The sequence below is a fragment of the Eutrema salsugineum genome, unplaced genomic scaffold (genome assembly GCF_000478725.1).
Source record: "Eutrema salsugineum unplaced genomic scaffold, Eutsalg1_0 scaffold_9, whole genome shotgun sequence".
NCBI lineage: Eukaryota > Viridiplantae > Streptophyta > Magnoliopsida > Brassicales > Brassicaceae > Eutrema > Eutrema salsugineum.
The window spans coordinates 5279130-5296992 of record NW_006256342.1 but is presented as its reverse complement, the minus strand read 5'-3'; the positions used below and the strand labels follow the sequence as shown (position 1 = coordinate 5296992).

The following is a 17863-nucleotide window of genomic DNA, read 5'->3' as shown; positions in this document are numbered from 1 at the left end:
ACTGTTTCGAGTGGTTTGTACGCAGCTTTCGATCTGGATACAAATAAAGCTTTCACCTTTGAATCAGCGGTGTAAATATCTTGAATCTTGTCCGACCGTACACGTGCGCGTTTTGCTCTACTTTTTCCTCCTCTTCCTGTTCCTCTACCTCTTCGTCCTCTTCCTGTTCCTCCACTTGTTCTCCTTACACCAGACGATCCCTCAACTTCTTGTGGGGGTTTTGGAGTACAAGGGGTCTTCTGCGAAGCATCACTTGCATCCTCAGGCGCAGTATGGTAATCTTTCCCCGCATTTGAGTCGTCCTCATTAGCCACACCCTACAAACCACCGTAACAATAAAGCGTATAACATATCAATCGTATACCTAGCGTATACCTAAACACTACTGTATACACATGCATATCATATGAACAACTTTAATGTCTGACCGGTGCATCCTGCGCATCTGTCTGCGCTTCATGTTTCTTATATGCGTAGCTCAATGGGTGAGGAGTCTGAGGTTTGTAGACTACTAAGGGGCCTGACACCAAATTTGTTCTACCACCATCCACCTGAATAAGTCATAAAAAACATAGCACATTACACCCACGTTATGAAACTTAATAGAGTCAGCTGCTGACTAAACAATTAGCTCACCTCGTTGAGGCCAGAAGGTGGAATTTCATCCGGAATGACGAAGTAAGGAGGTGGACGAGTTGTTCCTGAATTGGCTTGTCCCGGTTCAGGGGTCATCGTCGGAGCTTCTGGAGTCTTCAAGTACGCATGGTCTCTGGGAGAATAATGGTCCCCGCCGTAGTAACTAGAGGTCCCTTCTTCATCATCTCTTTCTTTCTGGTGTACACCATCTTCGGGGTGTACACCATCATTATGGCGTACGCTAGACTGTGCCCCTCCATCTTCGGCTTCGTCTTCATCTTCATCCGCTTTTTCACCATCTTTTTTTGTATTCTGTCCTTCGTCATACTGTTCCCCATCTTCTTTTGACTGGTGTACATCGTCATCTTCTTCGTCCTCTTGGTATACGCCCAATCTCTTGTCCAACTCGGTCTTAATCTCACGAAGGAGCAAAGTATTCTGAAGTACTATCCATCTTTTAAGATCTTTAATCTGTCCACTTTCAGGTGTTTCATCTTCCGATAGATTAGAAGAGTTCTTGCCCCTGCCTCTCTTCCTCTGCATCTTACGTTTTTCAGTTTGATGGGTTTTCTGTTTCTTTTTCGGTCGGGTGGATGGCTCAGGTTCCTGTTCATTGGTAACCTCGTCCTCTGCATCACTAATATCCACGATAGGTGCCGGTGCCACTGCAAAATCCGAAGGTGTGAATTTGTACCCCTCGGCCATGAGTTCCTGCATGAATGCAACTTCGGCATCCTCTACCTCATCTCCCCAACGCAATTCATTCTGTTGGTCATTCTCACCATCATCCACTACCATCTGTTTGACAGACAACTAAGACAAAAAATATACAATTGCAAAATTACCAACCAAAATGACAGAGCACTTATCTTTTAAGAGAAGTACTACAAAATAAGACTACAAATAGTATTAAATATAATACTACAAATAATTTACCAGAGGGTCGGATTCGACGGCATGTATGTCCCCAAGATGCAACAGTGTGATAACGTTTTGACACCCTTCGGGATCTTCAAGGAATGTCTTCAAGTTATCAGGTTGAGGAATTTTGGAAACCAACATTGGTATAGATTGGAGGGCCATGAGTTGTAGTGATAGAGGGAATCCATAGCATGCACTGGTTTTCTGTTTAAGTTGACGGCGCAATCGTGTTACAGGATTCTCCCTTTTCTCGGCATCCGTGATTGCCTTCAGAGCTTGAAAACGAGATACTGTTTTGTTAAAGGATACCCTCCCCCATGGATACAGCATGAACCTATCGAAGTCACTCAACATCTCAACGTATTTCTCGGTGAGGGCCAGATTTTTGCTATTGCAAAATAGAACACCGTCGACAAGAACGATTAGGGCCAGTGGAAGCCGTTTCCATCGGGGTAGATCCGGGTCCTTTAGCATTTCAAGCACATCATACACGTTCATAGCCTTTGCTCTTCCGAACAGGTCTTTCCAGATTCCTGTTTTCCCGACTTCTTCTTCTCTTTCTGTGCTATCAGGTTCGGGATTGCAATTCAATCCAGTGATTTCCTTGAACTCCCGTATCGAATATCTCAGAGGCTGTCCACCAAAGAGGAACCAAATCTCGTGTTTCTTCGTGGTCACAAGTTGTCGTGAGAGAAGGGCATGGACAAGTTTGGCGCTGTTGCAACATCTTGCAACAGGTAGATGGAATAACTTCCCAAACTGGGAATGGAGTAGCTTCTCAAGATCTTCAGTACCCTATAACGCCTCGACAAGGAGGCCAATTACATTGGCCTTTGAATATATGTTCAACCGAGCACCAACGGGGTAGCAACCATCGCCGAGGACTCTTTTTGGTAGTTTTTCCGAAAGGTTATTTGAAGCTTCTCCATCTTCCATGCCTGTATTTGAAGGTTCTCCGTCTTCCATTCCTGTATTTGAACGAAAACAACAATTCCGAAATGCACGAAAAGATATAGTATTCTGGATAAACAGTGAAATGCAAACCCAGGGGAAATGTTTGAGGGAATGGAGTTCGAAGGAGTTCGAAAGAGAGAACATATATCTGGGAAAACTACCCTATTCGTATGCTCTCCTATAAAAACTTCTGTAACTGTTTCTAGATGATATAAGAGTAATCCAACCGTTTGAAATCAATATGTAGACATAAGTACTACAGTTCATAACCGCTAATACATAAATGAAGCCAATCAGCGCCCCGTTTCAATCTTAATTTTAATTACAAACCGCCAGTACAGTTCAGACAAGGTCGAAGTTCATAAATGTAACTTACTTTTAGAATTCTAAGCAGGCCATTCTAGAAGAGGAGGAGCGAATTGTACTTAGGCTCTACACCGCCGGCGTGGATTCAGACGACTCGAGTGAATGGGATGTTCAACCCGGTCACTCCGCCGCGGTGGCACGAGCGGCATGGGCGAGTGGTCCGTCGGAGCTGTCTTCGAGTTACTCCGGAGCATGCGCCTCGACACCGGAGGCACGGTGTTGTTGCGCCTTAACGATTTTTTTACTTTCCGCGCCATTACAACGGTAAATCGGATGGCTAATCGGAGATGGATTACCGGAGATGCTAGATAGACGACGTCCAGATGTGAATCCCAAATTAAATTTTTATTTTAAATGTTGGGGTGTCGATAAATTATACATTTGGTTTTACTTTAATTTATGATATTGGACTTCGGTTGATAATTTTGTGTAATCGGTTTATGAAATCGGATTTAATCAGGAATTTTAAAAAACAGCACTTTCTTTCTATGGTTTTCAAAACATCCTAATCCTCAAATTTAAAATTTAAAAACATCCCATTCAGCAATTTTCTCTATATAATAACATTAGTAAATTTATTGCATCGACACGACAACGTTTTCGACTGAATCTAGAAACCATAAGAGGCATCTTACTACATTTACAGGGCAAAGAGTCCCTTGGAGTTGGCGAAGAAGTGTCTGCGGCGGATAAGCTCCGGTTTTCTAGGACCGGCTACGAGAAGACTGCTTAACAGAGACGGAGGACCGGTGAATTTGGTTTGCACCATTTCCCTCACTTTTATATACCCGTCGAGTGTCATCAACTCCAGAAGCTTTCTACAGCTCTGAGATTGAACAAAAAGAAGAAGACAGAGAATATTATCAGAGAGCATACATAGATCGTATATAGACAGACACAAGACGAAGAGCTTTAAGAGGTTATCATCAATCTCAGTGTATCGAACCATAGGAGAAGAGGTTTTAGGGATTAGGATACAGAGGGATTGTAGATTACCTGAGGATTTAGTACATCCATTCGGTTTACGATCTCGTCCTGCCACAAATGAAATGTTTTGATTACTATATCCAGAGAGTTTGCAACCATGAGGGTACGAGCTTATTGGATGCAAAAGGTAGAAGTATTTACCTCTGGTATACCGGGATTTTGCAGGACGGTACCTAAAACACGGCGAACAAGTCCATCAAAGACGACTTTATTTATGGACCCATCTGCGTTTACCCATGGAAATGGAAATATAGGCACAGGTGATATCTCAGAAGTCGATTCCTTTGTTTCACCTTTGGTACCCGTTCCAAAAGTAACAAAAGGAGTAACAGAAGGAGCTTCGATAGATGCTTCGTGCGAACCGCATGTTTGAGCAATTTCAGGAAGGTTAAGAATTGTAACCTTGTGAACGCTGTTCCCAGCGACGTTCTCTTGCTCGCCCTGTGAAGTAATGCAGATGGTAGAGACATCGTCTGACCTATGTTCCCCAAAAGCTCTCTCTAGGTAATTCACTGGTAAAGGCAGTTGAAGATTATTGTCGGAAGTTTTACCCTCCTCCAATGTCAAGAAGTACTTTGATCGGTAGAAGGAATGGACAACACGGGGATTGTCATACCCATTTACCTGAATGTTAAGATAGCGTCATGTTAAGAAAGTTCATTGTAAAATAGATGTAACATGAAAAGGTTTCACAGTCCAGGAAAGTAAAGCTAGTAAACCAAGCACTGCAACTTTCCTCTAAATAAAGGCAAAATGTATGTACAAATAAGAGATAATAAGACAAACCTTCAAAGCTAGCCCAAATGTTTGAAGTACATCTACAACGCAATCACAATCTTCCTTGCCTGCAGATGAACAATCAGCAGAGGTTAGAAACAACACTGAAGAAAGTAGTTTAATTATGCAAAAGTATAAGCAAGCTTGCCGGATGCTTACCTGTAAGATCAATAAGACGGTGGACTTCTTCAATGCTCAGACCTTGGTCACCAGCCTTCTGAAGGGAGTTGGAAACGGTTTCAAAAACCCTGGGACTGAATAAACTCACTTGCTCGTCTGCAATTTTGGCCATAGAAATACTAGCAAAACTAGCCATCGCTTGCCAGGGAGAATCACCTTGACTGCCTGGTACGACAGTAGCATCTGTAGAGTTAAGAAGTTCCTTCGTATCATCAGATTCACCGCCAATATTTGTTTCTCCCGAGTTAAAATGAAGTTCACCAGTGCGAGAGTCATCATCTTTAAACAACTCTATTGCGTTAGCAGTTGGTAGAGTTACACGACGAACAGATACTGCTATACCAGGGAAACCCTTTTCCTTACGGAAGTTGATTTCACCTTCGCCGAGTAGCTTTGATTTCTTGGCATTATCAGCTTCAGATTCTTCTATGTCATCAGCTCTACGTTTTAAACCTCTTCGATCTCCAGGCTCTCCAACACCTTCTTCCGGTAAGGATACAGATATAGAGAGCTCACCAGAAGAAACCAATGAAAATAAATTCAAAACATCACCGCATTGTAAATCTGAGGTAAGAGCGACTCCCCCAGTCATTAGGTCTCTTTCATGTTCGAGAAGCCAACTGGAAAACTTGGCTGCTCTTGCCCCAGTATTAGCCGGGAATGGAGACTTTGAAATACTGTGCAAGAAGTTCTGAGAAAGCACAAAGGGTTGTCCACCACTTCCACCAACCTGGAATGTATTCATAAAAAAATGACTTTCAGTTTTCTTTCGCAAATAGAATTATTATTAAGTTCATCCAAACAAATAAAAATATTTGATTCAAAGTGGAACATCAAAGCGAGGTGAAGGAAACTGTTTCTTATTCACCATCTTACCCAAGCATCAAGCATGCACGCAATGTGGATTTGAAAGCAAAACCGAACCAACAAAAGGAAGAAAAGATGATGCTTCAAAGTTAATCATGCTATGCTACTGAAATAGAGCTTCACATGGATACTCATATGCCTTTTCATAAAATCGAGAAACATATAATAAAAGCCAGAAGCCAGCGAATTTAATCTTGTAACAGGAAAGTAATAGGTAGTTTTACCAGGATTTTTTTGTCTCGGAGGTAGCTATAGGCTGTAAACAGGTCTCTCTCTGAATATCGTCGTAAGGTATCTTCCAGCAAATTTGGCATACCAGGTGCAGTGGGCATGCTCAGAAAGACAAGCTTCAACAGTTCTACAGCAGTAGAAACTGCCAGAGATTTCCGTACTTGTATACTACCATTGTCATTTTCATCTAAAGGCTTAAAAGTTTGATGAGGACGATAATGACCAGATCGTCGAGATGTTTCTTTAACTTGATCCACAGAAACATTTTGAATGTCCTCTGAGTCCATTGCAGGTGGAACCATTTCACTCCCCTGAAAGTCCATAATATTAGTTTATCATAAATTGCCAAAAAAAACGAAGAACCATTAGAATTAATAACTTCTAGATCAGGGTGAATGAGATGTCCCATGGTTCCAGTCAAATTAATTTGTGAAGCGATAGAGCAATACAAAAGTGAGGCGAAGCAATTGTATGGACGGTGCCAATCAAAAAAAAAGTAAGCAATAAGAATGCACCTCATCAACTATATCTCTCTTTGACCATTCCCGAGAGCCAGGTCTCGTCCGTTTAGGGGCCACCAGTTTAGCCATCTTCTTTAGCTCAAGAACATCATTAAAGGCTTGACTTATACTCTTTTCATTGAAGTCATCCCATTTTTCTTCATCAGAACAAGTATCTTTACCATGATCAACACAATCGGAATCCGTTCCGCCAATGGCCTGGGATGAGTATCTAACAAGAACATGTGAACTGTTGCTCTCGGGCACACACTTCTGTTTCGTCTCTAGATGTTTTGCATAACGCTCCCCCAGCAGATTGCAAAGCCTCATGACCGCCTTCCGAAAATCAACATTCTTCATCAATATTTGAATCCGTCGCTTGCAAGCTGAACGACGCGCCGGCAGTCCTCGAACTGAAGCCCAATTTACTCCAGAGAATTTTGCCCCAAGCTTCGCGCGGTGTCTAACATATTGACTCAACAATTTCCTGACCAGAGAATATTTGTGTCAGTGGTGTAAACCAATCAGATATAATACATTATTATAGATATAGGAGAATGTCTAAAGAATGAATGAATGGAACACTCAATCATTTAATAATTAATTGACTCTGTAAAGGAACTCCTGAGGTAGTAAGCCCTCCTCCGAGGCATAAAGTCCCTGAAGGGAGACTCCCAAAACCAACATTACGTTGGACGTTTACAGAAAGAACGAATTGATATATGCTTAGAATTCATATAAATACATTGATATACTACTGAACTTTCATTGGATATGCCAAGCTTACCTGTCCGCCTCTTCTGACCATGAAAATCTTTGTGAAGGAGCTGACGTGGTCTTTGAACTTGCATACTGGTTGATTAGAGAAGAACACTGGCCTTCATCTTCAGTAATATCCCTTATCTCTGCATTTTTTTGTGGATTGTGCTCCTGATGCATCGGAACGACGGTGTGGTCTTCTTGTAATGAATTCAGAAAATTCTCACTATTTGAGACATCAATGGCATCAGAATCTAGAACCTTTTGTCCATCTACTATTATGGATTTGACACCTTTTCCGGTAGTTTTTACAGGGGCTGCTCTTTTTCTTTTCCCAGAAGATGAAGAAGGATTATCTTCTGAAGCGTGATTTTTATTTTTTGATTTTGATTTCGCGCGTCTTCCATGCTTCGCATGATAGACATGCATAACCTGGAGTACGCAACAAAAAAAAAAAAAGATCAACTCACCCAAAAAAAAAAAGAGAACATCCGGGTCAGTCTCTGTTCCTACACCAGAGATAACAAAGCTTAAAAGCGAACTTCAATTAGCTTCATGGTGAGTATTCTCAAGCTGAAACATTTAATAATCAAGGTCCTCAGTCGGCATTAAATATTAAAACTACTGGCCAAACCACCACACAAAACATATCTTTACCTGCTCTAAGGTCAGATTCAGTTCCTTAGCAATCTTCTCACACTCTTTGAATGAGAGTTTTCCCTTCTCGTCGACTGCAATACACTGTAAGAGCTTAGCACGCTGTTCTGCTGTCATGACACGATCTGAGGCCCAAGAACGGAAACGGAAAACCTACAAGAACTGACAGTTAGAAACTGTTTTCTGAATGCCTAACATAACAGGCATCTGAAAATTACCATCGCAGGAGAAGATAGCAGACAGGGATATAAATATTTTGAGTAGGTTATATTGATTTTTTGTTAATGGATAAATACACACTAAATTGTTCTATATATAATAGCCATGGTATAAAGATCAAGCGTATACCTCTTGAACAACAGATCCCGGAAATGCTTGCTTAGCAGCTCGGTGATCAGCAGCAGCATAGCAATATTCTAAAGTTAGCCAATATTCATCAACAGCATCTCTATTGGATAGAATAAAGTCATGCCTAATACGTGGACGAAAATCAAGAGACTCAACATTTGATGTCGCAGGAACAAACACAGGTTCCTCTATATAAGGCTTAAGCTCCATTTCATGTGTTAAATTGGCATACCTCTCTTCAATATCATCCTGTCTGGGTCTATTACTTACCATCTGAATCAGCTACAAAACAAAAATAAGGCACAAACAATAGAATTATTATTTTTATTTTTTTGAGCTGCAGACTTCTATGAAATATGGTACTTCAGGTGCCATTTAATTATTAGTATTACCTTTAATCGGCGTAAAATATCAATAAGCATCGATAATCTACCAGTCGCAAGGGTATCCATTAGCAGCTTATACTCTTCGCTAGGAAGCTCAGAAAGACGCATAACCTGTTTGCATTTCTTCATCATATCATCAGCTTTCTGAGTAGATCCAACAACTTGTAAAAATAGTTCGAATGGCATGGCTCTAAAAGCATCTTCAAGTGCAAATAAATTCCCAAATTTATGATCATCTATTGAAGAAAACGCATTGTCCCAGCCAGGTAAAGAACTAAAATAGTCCCAAAGGAAACAGTGTAGGAGCTTCACACGAACCATCTTTGCAAGCACAAACCCATTGGCTCGCATGGCTCCTGATTTGCTAGCTCGCGAATCCAAATCCACGTTAGTTTGACCTCTCTGAATGTCATTCAATATCGGAATTAGCTCATTGCTTTTCCTCTTCGATAAGTTCTGGCCACGGAGTCCTAGTTCAAAAGACCTAATCCTATCATGAATTTGACTAACTACTTCTCGAGTGAATCTTTGAACAGATGGATGGAAAACTATCACAGAGATACGATTACGACCACAATCAGTTACATATGGGACACGAAAGCTCTCACATTTGCAGAGTCCTTCTTGTTCAAGCCTGATTAAAATTCTGTCAATGGTTTTCCTATCCACCTTGGAGCTCCTGTCCTTCTCTAGACTGAGAAGCCATTTGTGTAGCTCGGCTCTCAAAACAAACTTCTCCTCCTTTTATAAGCCAAAAAATAAGAAACAATTAGTCAGTCACTATTAGTCAGTCACTCAGTTCGAAGGACGAAATCAGAAAAATTTATAGCACGTAACGTGGAAAAAGGAGAACAGTAGTACATTTAAGCGCTCAAGTATTCTCCGCTCTCTTCGAGCGTTTTCAACAGTGATCGGATGAGGTTGATGCACTTTTGGTTTAGCCGGCTGCTGTAGAACGAGCTGGTTCATTTTTGACAAAGCCAAATCAGGGGGCTCCATTGCAGCATCAACAACCCTATCACCGATCTCATGGAATGATTCTTGTAAGTTACGACGTGTAAGCACATTTCTTCTTTTGGCATTAGATGGGGAACAATCGAGAACTCCTGAATTGCTTTCAGAATCAGTCAACCTTGCAGGTGTATCAAAGTCAGCATCAGAAACTGCAAAACTGTTTTCGATGAAGGTCTGAGCCAATCCACCAGTACCATGAGGTGTGCCAAAATCATTAATCGATACGTTATTTTCCCTGCTAATATTTTCAGCTTTCTCAGGAACCATATCAGAAGACTCAGACCCAGCATTACGAGAAGTCCAAACTCGATATACATTAGTCTTTTTGTGGCTTTCTGCCTGTATATGTATCCCAACTCTTGAAAAAATACTAGAAACCCGAGAATAGCTCTTCTTCTTATCAATTCCAAGTCTTTTACATACCTGGTAAATATAAACAATAATATATCTCAGTTTTTCTAAATATCTCTCAGATTACGACTCTGTCAAGTAAAAACTTTCTCCGAAAAACTGTAAGCCAAACCCATCAAATGAATACCTCCATCACAGCCAAGCCTTTAGATCCTTCAGCATCAATCATATCATAAATTTGATTGTCTAGTGGAAGCTCCAAAGTTTGTTCTGTTTTTGGAATATTCCTTCCGAATTTAAGGAGTTGCTTTTTCCCAGAATCGTTAAAATCTTTCTCTGAAAATCTTTTTAACAAACGGAGGCATCGCTCAACCTACAAAAAGAACAATCACATGAAAATCAATTTTGTGTCCAAACAAAACAGAGCAGAAATGATACATATATGAAAATGGATAGCATGTAGAGAAATGTAGTCGAATGACAGCATGAGATACAGATTACAGGTCACCTTATTGTTCACCACAGCATCAAACTCCTCCACTACATGAGAATCTATCAATCGGCGACAAACCTGACATTATCCGAGAAGAAAACCATTCAGAATATTCTAAATGACCAATGAATATTTAGTACTAAAAGTCTGTTTTTCCTCCCAAGTTGCTTGGAAACAATGATATAGTTCCAAGTGGATGAAAAGTAAGAAGACAGAGAAAGAAATAAAAAAAAATATTACACTTCTCCAAGCTCTATGCCTTGAATGTGATCCCAGATAACCAAGGTCTTTCTTAATGTCTGAGACGACTAGAACCTGCACTAGGAGAAAATGAGTAAACAGACACAAAAATTCATAGAAACAAAAAAAAAACACAGAGATGCTTCTATATTTACTAACCTTGTCGTTAGCTTCTTCAAGCTTATCACAAATTGCCTGCATTGCTGGTAGAAAATCTTTAATGAGAGTATCCTGTTTTGTACTCTCAGACTGTAGACTATCTCCGGCGGCGATATCCTCTTTACAAATCTCAAACCTCTGCTGTGAACCCAAAGGCTTGGCGTAACGGCTCAAGTGAATCAAGTTGGTGCTAATGCACGAGGTGGTTTTGTACTCCCCTTCACCATCAACTTCCTTCTTTTCATTCTTCACAATCACTGGTTGCTTAACAACCAAGCCTCGAGACTCAAGCTGCTTAATTACATAGAAGAAGTTATTCCCTTCGATGCCAAACTTTTTAGCAAGCTCATTCTGTTTGCCTCCTTCGGCTCTGCATCAAACACACAGTATAGTCACAGCAATCGCAACATACAGAAAAATCGTAAAGCTGAGATTCCCACACAAATTTTAACTCACCGAGCAACAGCCAGCAGTTCAAGAAGGCGAAGCTGATTTGGAGGAATAGGCGTGTTACTTGACTGAGCTTCGTACAAGCCAACGAAGTTACCTCGGAGCTTCTCGTTCGCGACGATCGTCAAATCGAGTCTATGAGCGTCTTCGAGCTGCTGAATCGAAGGATCCGATGGTCCGTACACTGTGTTCTTCGCCTTGAACTGGAGCTGAGGGTTCGATAGCAGATTTCTCCAGACATGAGCCTTGACGGAAGGAGAGAGAGGAGGAGGAGAGAGCTTTGACCAGAGACAAACTAGAGAAATCCCTTTTTCCTGGCAGCAGATTTCCTCCAGTGCCGTGCATACAATCGAGTCCATCTCACCATCCACTGCAATTCGATAGGTTAGGTCAACGGAAAATATTCCGCCGGTGAACTAATCAGCCGATTTCCCGGCGATGACACGGAAAATCTCGCCCGGAGAGGTTTTGGGAATTTATAGATTTGGGGATGATGGCGGGATCAGAGGACGATCGAGAGGAAGGCAATTTGAGTTCTTGGTGACGGGATCGATCTCGATGAACTGCGAACAATAAAGTAATTACTAGGTATTTAAAAATTTATACTACTAGCCTACTAGGGATGAGAAGAGTGAATGACGATAACGCCCTTACGTCAATAAATCCATCTCACCACGCATTTGTTCCCGTTTTCGTCGGGAAAAAACAAACTACGTGCCGTTTGCTGAGAAATTTGCATTCCCCACTTTTTTTTTTTTAGATTTTGAGTTTTGATCGAGTTTGAGATTCGTGGAATATATTTTCAAACATAACTTGTTGATGTTTGGTGAGAAATTTGTAAAAATATCACCTTTTCTTAAGTTTTTTAAGTGTTTTTAAGTGTTAGAAAAAATGACATTTACACTCTCTAATTCATCATCGTGTACTATACATACACTAATCGCCGTAGATGTTCAGATATAAATTTGTCATGAACAGTATCCAAAATGTTAAAATGATTAGCACTTAGAAAAAGTGACAAAAAACTAAAAAAAAAAACTTTAAAAAGTGACTGTGTAGCAAAGCTCCCATATTTTTGGTTCTAGAACGATTAATGAATGTTTCCAATTTCTACTTAAAAACGAAAGTTCCATTTGATCAAAGATTTAAACTATTAATACTTCTTAAGCAAATTAAAGTATATCTTAAGCAATTTATTATACTTTTAAGCCATGCTACAATTATATATCAGCTAATCATCCATTTGACATTTTCTTCTCATCATTGCATCACATAGTCTTGCGGCGTCTACGTTATCTCTAACATTATGAACCCTTATAATATTGGCACCTCCTAATATCCCTGCAGTAACACAAGCAACAGTTGCTGAATCTCTTTCACTTGCCTCAGGACGATCACAAATATCCCCCAAAAATCTCTTCCTTGAAGGTCCTATAAGCATAGGTGCATGAGACAACACTATGCTCTTCTTAGCCATTTCTTCTCGAATCCTCCTTAAACCCATTATAATATCTAGATTGTGATCAGTTCTCTTTGAAAACCCAATCCCTGGATCAATCATAATCCTCCAAGCTGGAATCCCGGAGATTTCTGCATCCCTTGCTCTCAAACAAAGCTCTGAAGCAACATCCTTGCAAACATCATCGTATTGCAAATTCTCTTTGTTTTGCATGGTGCATGGATCTCCTCTCATGTGCATAACCATATAAGGAACATCAGAATCCGCAACAACCTTATACATATTTGGGTCTAAGCTTCCGGCTGATACATCATTCAAAATGTCAGCTCCGTTGCTTATTGCTTCTAAAGCAACCTCAGAGTTAAAAGTATCCACTGATATAAGCTTTCCCTTCATTTCTTGCATGCCACGCAAAACTTTCAAAACGGGAATTAGTCTATCTATCTCTTCTTGAGTAGAAATTCTTGAAGCCATTGGTCTTGTGGATTGCGCACCGATATCAATGATATCTACACCTTCAGTGATCATCGAACGGACTCGAGAAACCGCAGAATCTATGGACTGAAACTTACCTCCATCACTAAAGCTATCAGGAGTAAGATTAAGTATACCCATCACGTAAGTTTTCTTTGAAAAATCCCATAATTGGTCTCCTATAGGTAAAACTCTTTGTATACCGTTGTTTCCAATCAATGATTCACCACCTAGCTTCTCCCAAGCTTCGAAGATCCCACCTTGAAGCATCGAGAGTGAATGCCAATGTGAAACTGTATGATCATCATTATCTGATCCAAGCAAATCAACCAAAGGAGCCAAAACAAATGGTCTTTCCCAGATTCTCTCATGAGGAATGATTAGTTTCTCAGAGGTTATTCTTAACTTCCCATAGAACAATATGTCCAAGTCAAGTGGTCTTGGTCCATACCTTATACCATTGTCTTCACGACCCATCTCTCTCTCGATTTTCTTGAGAACGGTCAAGAGCTCGTGAGGGTCGAGCTTTGTTACGCCTCTCACAGCAGCATTGAGAAACTTTGGTTGATCAGTGACATGAACAGGCTCTGTTTCGTACAAACAACTGTGCCTCGTTATACGAATTCCATAGTTTTTCATCAGTCGTAAAGCTTCTTTAAAGTTCCTCATTCTGTTTCCAACATTGCTTCCCAAAGCAATCGCGACTTCTTGCTCTGTTTTTAGGGTTGTGGCTGTTCCTGAAGATGCAAAATCTGAGTTACATACCAAAAAAAAGTTCACGTTTTTATATGGCATTAAGGAGAAGCTGTTGAAAAATGATTCAAAGGTTTCATCTTTGTCCATAATCCATATAACACAGCATAAATATCGAATCGATAAACAATGAAAAGGAAACGGGTGAAGAGGATACGAACCCATTTCTATAATATTTTATTTGGCAAAGTCAGGCTAAAATATCAGTCTTATCTGCTTCGATCTGACCTGAAATATATGAGTTTAGAAAACAACTACCAGAAATGAACATTGATTTGAGTCCGATCAAATAAGCAAGTAAAAAACAACAACAACCAAATGAAGAAAACAATGTCGATATATACATGTATATATCAAATAGAAGAACAAAAAAATGTCAACACCTACAAAAAAAAAAAAGACATATCATATTATCAAAGTTGAGATCATATTTCAAAACAGGTATTGATTTCTCCATGTACACCTCTCAATCAAATGTATTTGGCCACGACAATAAAGTAAATATCAACAACTTATGGATTTCAAACTATACATATAAATTTGGGGATTTGAAGCAAAAGAAAATCAACAAAGTAAGCAGGGGTCTTGTAGAGGCTTACGGAAAAATGGTAGCCAATTCCCAACTGTCCGATGATTTTATTTTATGAACTAGTTATGTAGATCTAATTAAAATGAAATTTTATAGTAATTCTCCCATACTTAGATGATTTACAAACATAAGATTTCACTACTTATATACAAGTCAACCTTCATAATAAACAATGATGATCAGTAAGTTTAAATTAATCCAAATCTAAAGATTGCTTACTTTGATTTTTCTAATATTATTGACATTTTTTTCTAAAAAAGAGTAATTTGTTTTGCCAAGTGCAATCTTTTTATTTGACATGTGTACTTTGATATTTTAATATCAGAAACTATGCTATGTTTATCTATTTCATATTATTTATTTATATTTAATGGCTTTATGACATCTAAATATTATTTTCAGTTTCCCTATATTTTCTATATTATTTTTTACCAATTTGTATTATGAAAATTGAATTTTTTTTTTCATTTAATGAATCTATATTATCTACTAAATTTTTTTATTTAAAGCGATATTAGGAGAGATAATTGAAAACCATGTGTCCACCTATTATGATTTCTTTTCTAAACTTACAATGAAAAATCTGAAATACATCTATTATCGTGCGCCAAAACGGGTCAAAGCCCAACAATTAAACGAATGCCCACAAGAGACACTTGCATCAGAAGCAAGGGTTTAAAGAACCCTAGACCAGTTCACGACCTCAGTCCTCAATACACGATCTCCAACAGTCATCAATGGATGGAAGTGGAAGAGAAACCAAAGAGCCAATCCCAATTAATCTCATCTTAGAGATACTTTCGAGATCACCCGCCAAATTTATAGCGAGATGTCGCTGCGTATCGAAGCACTTGGCTTCCATGCTTAGAGGATACGGGGATCGTGAGGAGCATCTAGTTCTGACATTAGGGACTCAGAATCTTTCATGGAGAGTGATCGAATGTTGCATATCCTATGATCCTTCAAGCAAATGGATATGCATCAATGGTGGTCTGTATTTCAAAGATTCTACCTTTAAAATAGGTTGCTTTGATGTGAGCTCTGAGAAGTTTAAACTTATTAAGAAAGCTGAGGACATGGTGCTTTCGAATGATCTAACTCTTGAAAAGCTACAAAGATAAATTAGGTGTACTTGAGTCAAATCGGTTTTACGGAGTTACTGAACAAAGTACAAGGCTTGAGTTGTGGGTTCTTGTAGACGCTGAAAATTTTGAATGGTCGAAGCATGTATCCATATTGCCCCCTTTGTCGGAGAACTTAGTTGCAGTGGTTCCACCTGACAGGTTATCCCCAAGTTTATCCTTTGTTGGTGTTGGAGTCACTGGTACAAATGAAATTGTGTTCCGCGCTCGCTCTATCTAATCGACCCTTGTTATCTTTACTTTTACAATCCCAAGACGAAAACTATCAATACGGTCGAAATCCAAGGAATAGATGAGTCCAAGGTTTGTACACTTCACACCTTGATTGACCACGTAGAGGACTTGCAGCTTTTGCAAAATATTTAGGACTTGCAGATTTTGTAAGTGATCATGGACTCTCTTTTTTGCGTCAGTCCTTCTGCTATCTGTTCATCTTTCTTGGATATTAAATTCAATTCATTAATTCTATTATTGTAGTTCATACATCAAGAGTATTAATAGTTTTTCTATGGTAAGTGTTAAGCCTTTTTAAGGTCGTCTCATCATGATTAAACCACTTTGTGAATTATGTGTGTTCATGAGTTCTGTGTTAGTCAATCTATAGGTAAAGACCACACAATAAGTTTTGTGTTTGAGGTTGTGGATGAATTACCAATCATGCAAAAAAAAAAAAACATGTGTGTTTGTGGCAAAAGAAAAGAAAAGTGTATTTGTAATAGATAACCTCATAATTGTTCATAATTTGCAAAATAGGAAAATATACTATTACGTTCCAGTACACTTTTCAATATGGCATTATTACTCTTGATATTTTTCTCGACCCTTGTTATCTTTACGGAGATCGTGAGGAGCATCTAGTTTTCAGTGGTTTAATCTTAAAAATTCAATCAAATGTTTTCTCCGGGATGTTGCTTTTTCTTTTGAGTCAATTTGCTAGAAATACCAAAACTTGGTCAAAATTAGCTGAATAGGAATGACAAGATGTAAATCTATCTCTACAGTTTGGTCGGAATGTTAATTACCATATAACCCTCTTTTCTTCGTCTATCTCTTAAACTGACAACGGAGATAGGAAGCTCATCAGTCCTTCTGCTATCTGTTCATCTTTCTTGGATATTAAATTCAATTCATTAATTCTATTATTGTAGTTCATACATCAAGAGTATTAATAGTTTTTCTATGGTAAGTGTTAAGCCTTTTTAAGGTCGTCTCGTCATGATTAAACCACTTTGTGAATTATGTGTGTTCATGAGTTCTGTGTTGGTCAATCTATAGGTAAAGACCACACAATAGGTTTTGTGTTTGAGGTTGTGGATGAATTACCAATCATGCAAAAAAAAAAAAAACATGTGTGTTTGTGGCAAAAGAAAAGAAAAGTGTATTTGTAATAGATAACCTCATAACTGTTCATAATTTGCAAAATAGGAAAATATACTATTACGTTCCAGTACACTTTTCAATATGGCATTATTACTCTTGATATTTTTCTCTCACAACTTCTTCTTCTTCATACTTTATTTCTGTCGCTTTCTATCTCCTCACAAATCTTTAATTTTTTTACAAGCATTCACTCAATCTCTTATACACACACTCACCAAAAACTGAAAATCAACATTGTCTATGTCAAAGGGATAAACATCAAAGATATGGATATGGATATGATGCAAAAATAGGTGGAAGTGCAAATTTTGAGTGTGGATTTTCTGGGAATTTAGAATGATTTTGATATCGGCGACAATTGTTCATATATTGGGTTTTTCTGGAGATTAAAGATGAAAGTTGATGATTCAAGATTTTATTTGTCCTGTGAAATATAAAGTTAGAGCTATATCTAAATGTTTAAATGGTATAATAACATATAAACATGTAAGTTAAACAGAAAATGATTAAGTTACCATGTTAAAACAAACGTTAGAGGTACAATACATAAATTAACATATTACAATCAAATATAACTTGTAACAAAATTATCACATCTAGAAAAATGTTAATGTTCCAACGAAAAAGAACATGAAAATTAACTGATATCAACTATGTTATCGTGCTAAGTTAAAAATTAACAGTTAACTTACATATTTACATAATACAATAATTTTTAACATGTTACAATAATACGTAACTTGTTACAACTAAATTTTTTTTTGTTGTTAAATAAAAAAATATGAAAGAG

The 17863-nt window shown here is 38.6% G+C and overlaps 2 protein-coding genes across 3 annotated transcripts; both read right to left on the bottom strand.

The window, feature by feature from the left end:
• Nucleotides 1-3394: 3394 nt before the first annotated feature.
• LOC18008241 lies at nt 3395-11810 on the bottom strand. 2 transcript variants are annotated; one of them, XM_024152557.1, is made up of 17 exons: nt 11283-11810; nt 10827-11196; nt 10668-10742; nt 10443-10505; nt 10122-10307; nt 9431-10006; nt 8576-9310; nt 8178-8465; nt 7836-7988; nt 7207-7610; nt 6435-6906; nt 5913-6230; nt 4801-5551; nt 4651-4709; nt 4006-4488; nt 3874-3912; nt 3395-3703 (listed from the first exon to the last, which is right to left on the bottom strand). In XM_024152557.1, exons 1-17 carry the CDS (start codon nt 11633-11635, stop codon nt 3518-3520), a joined length of 5511 nt encoding a protein of 1836 aa, XP_024008325.1. In that variant the 5' UTR covers nt 11636-11810; the 3' UTR covers nt 3395-3517. The 2 variants fall into 2 exon arrangements, with proteins under 2 accessions (XP_024008325.1, XP_006391048.1); XM_006390986.2 differs by having other exon boundaries at nt 8184-8465.
• Nucleotides 11811-12507: 697 nt separating this feature from the next.
• LOC18008242 (folate synthesis bifunctional protein) lies at nt 12508-14052 on the bottom strand. The gene has a single exon (XM_024150488.1). It carries the CDS (start codon nt 14050-14052, stop codon nt 12508-12510), a length of 1545 nt encoding a protein of 514 aa, XP_024006256.1.
• Between the last annotated feature and the right edge of the window lie 3811 nt (nt 14053-17863).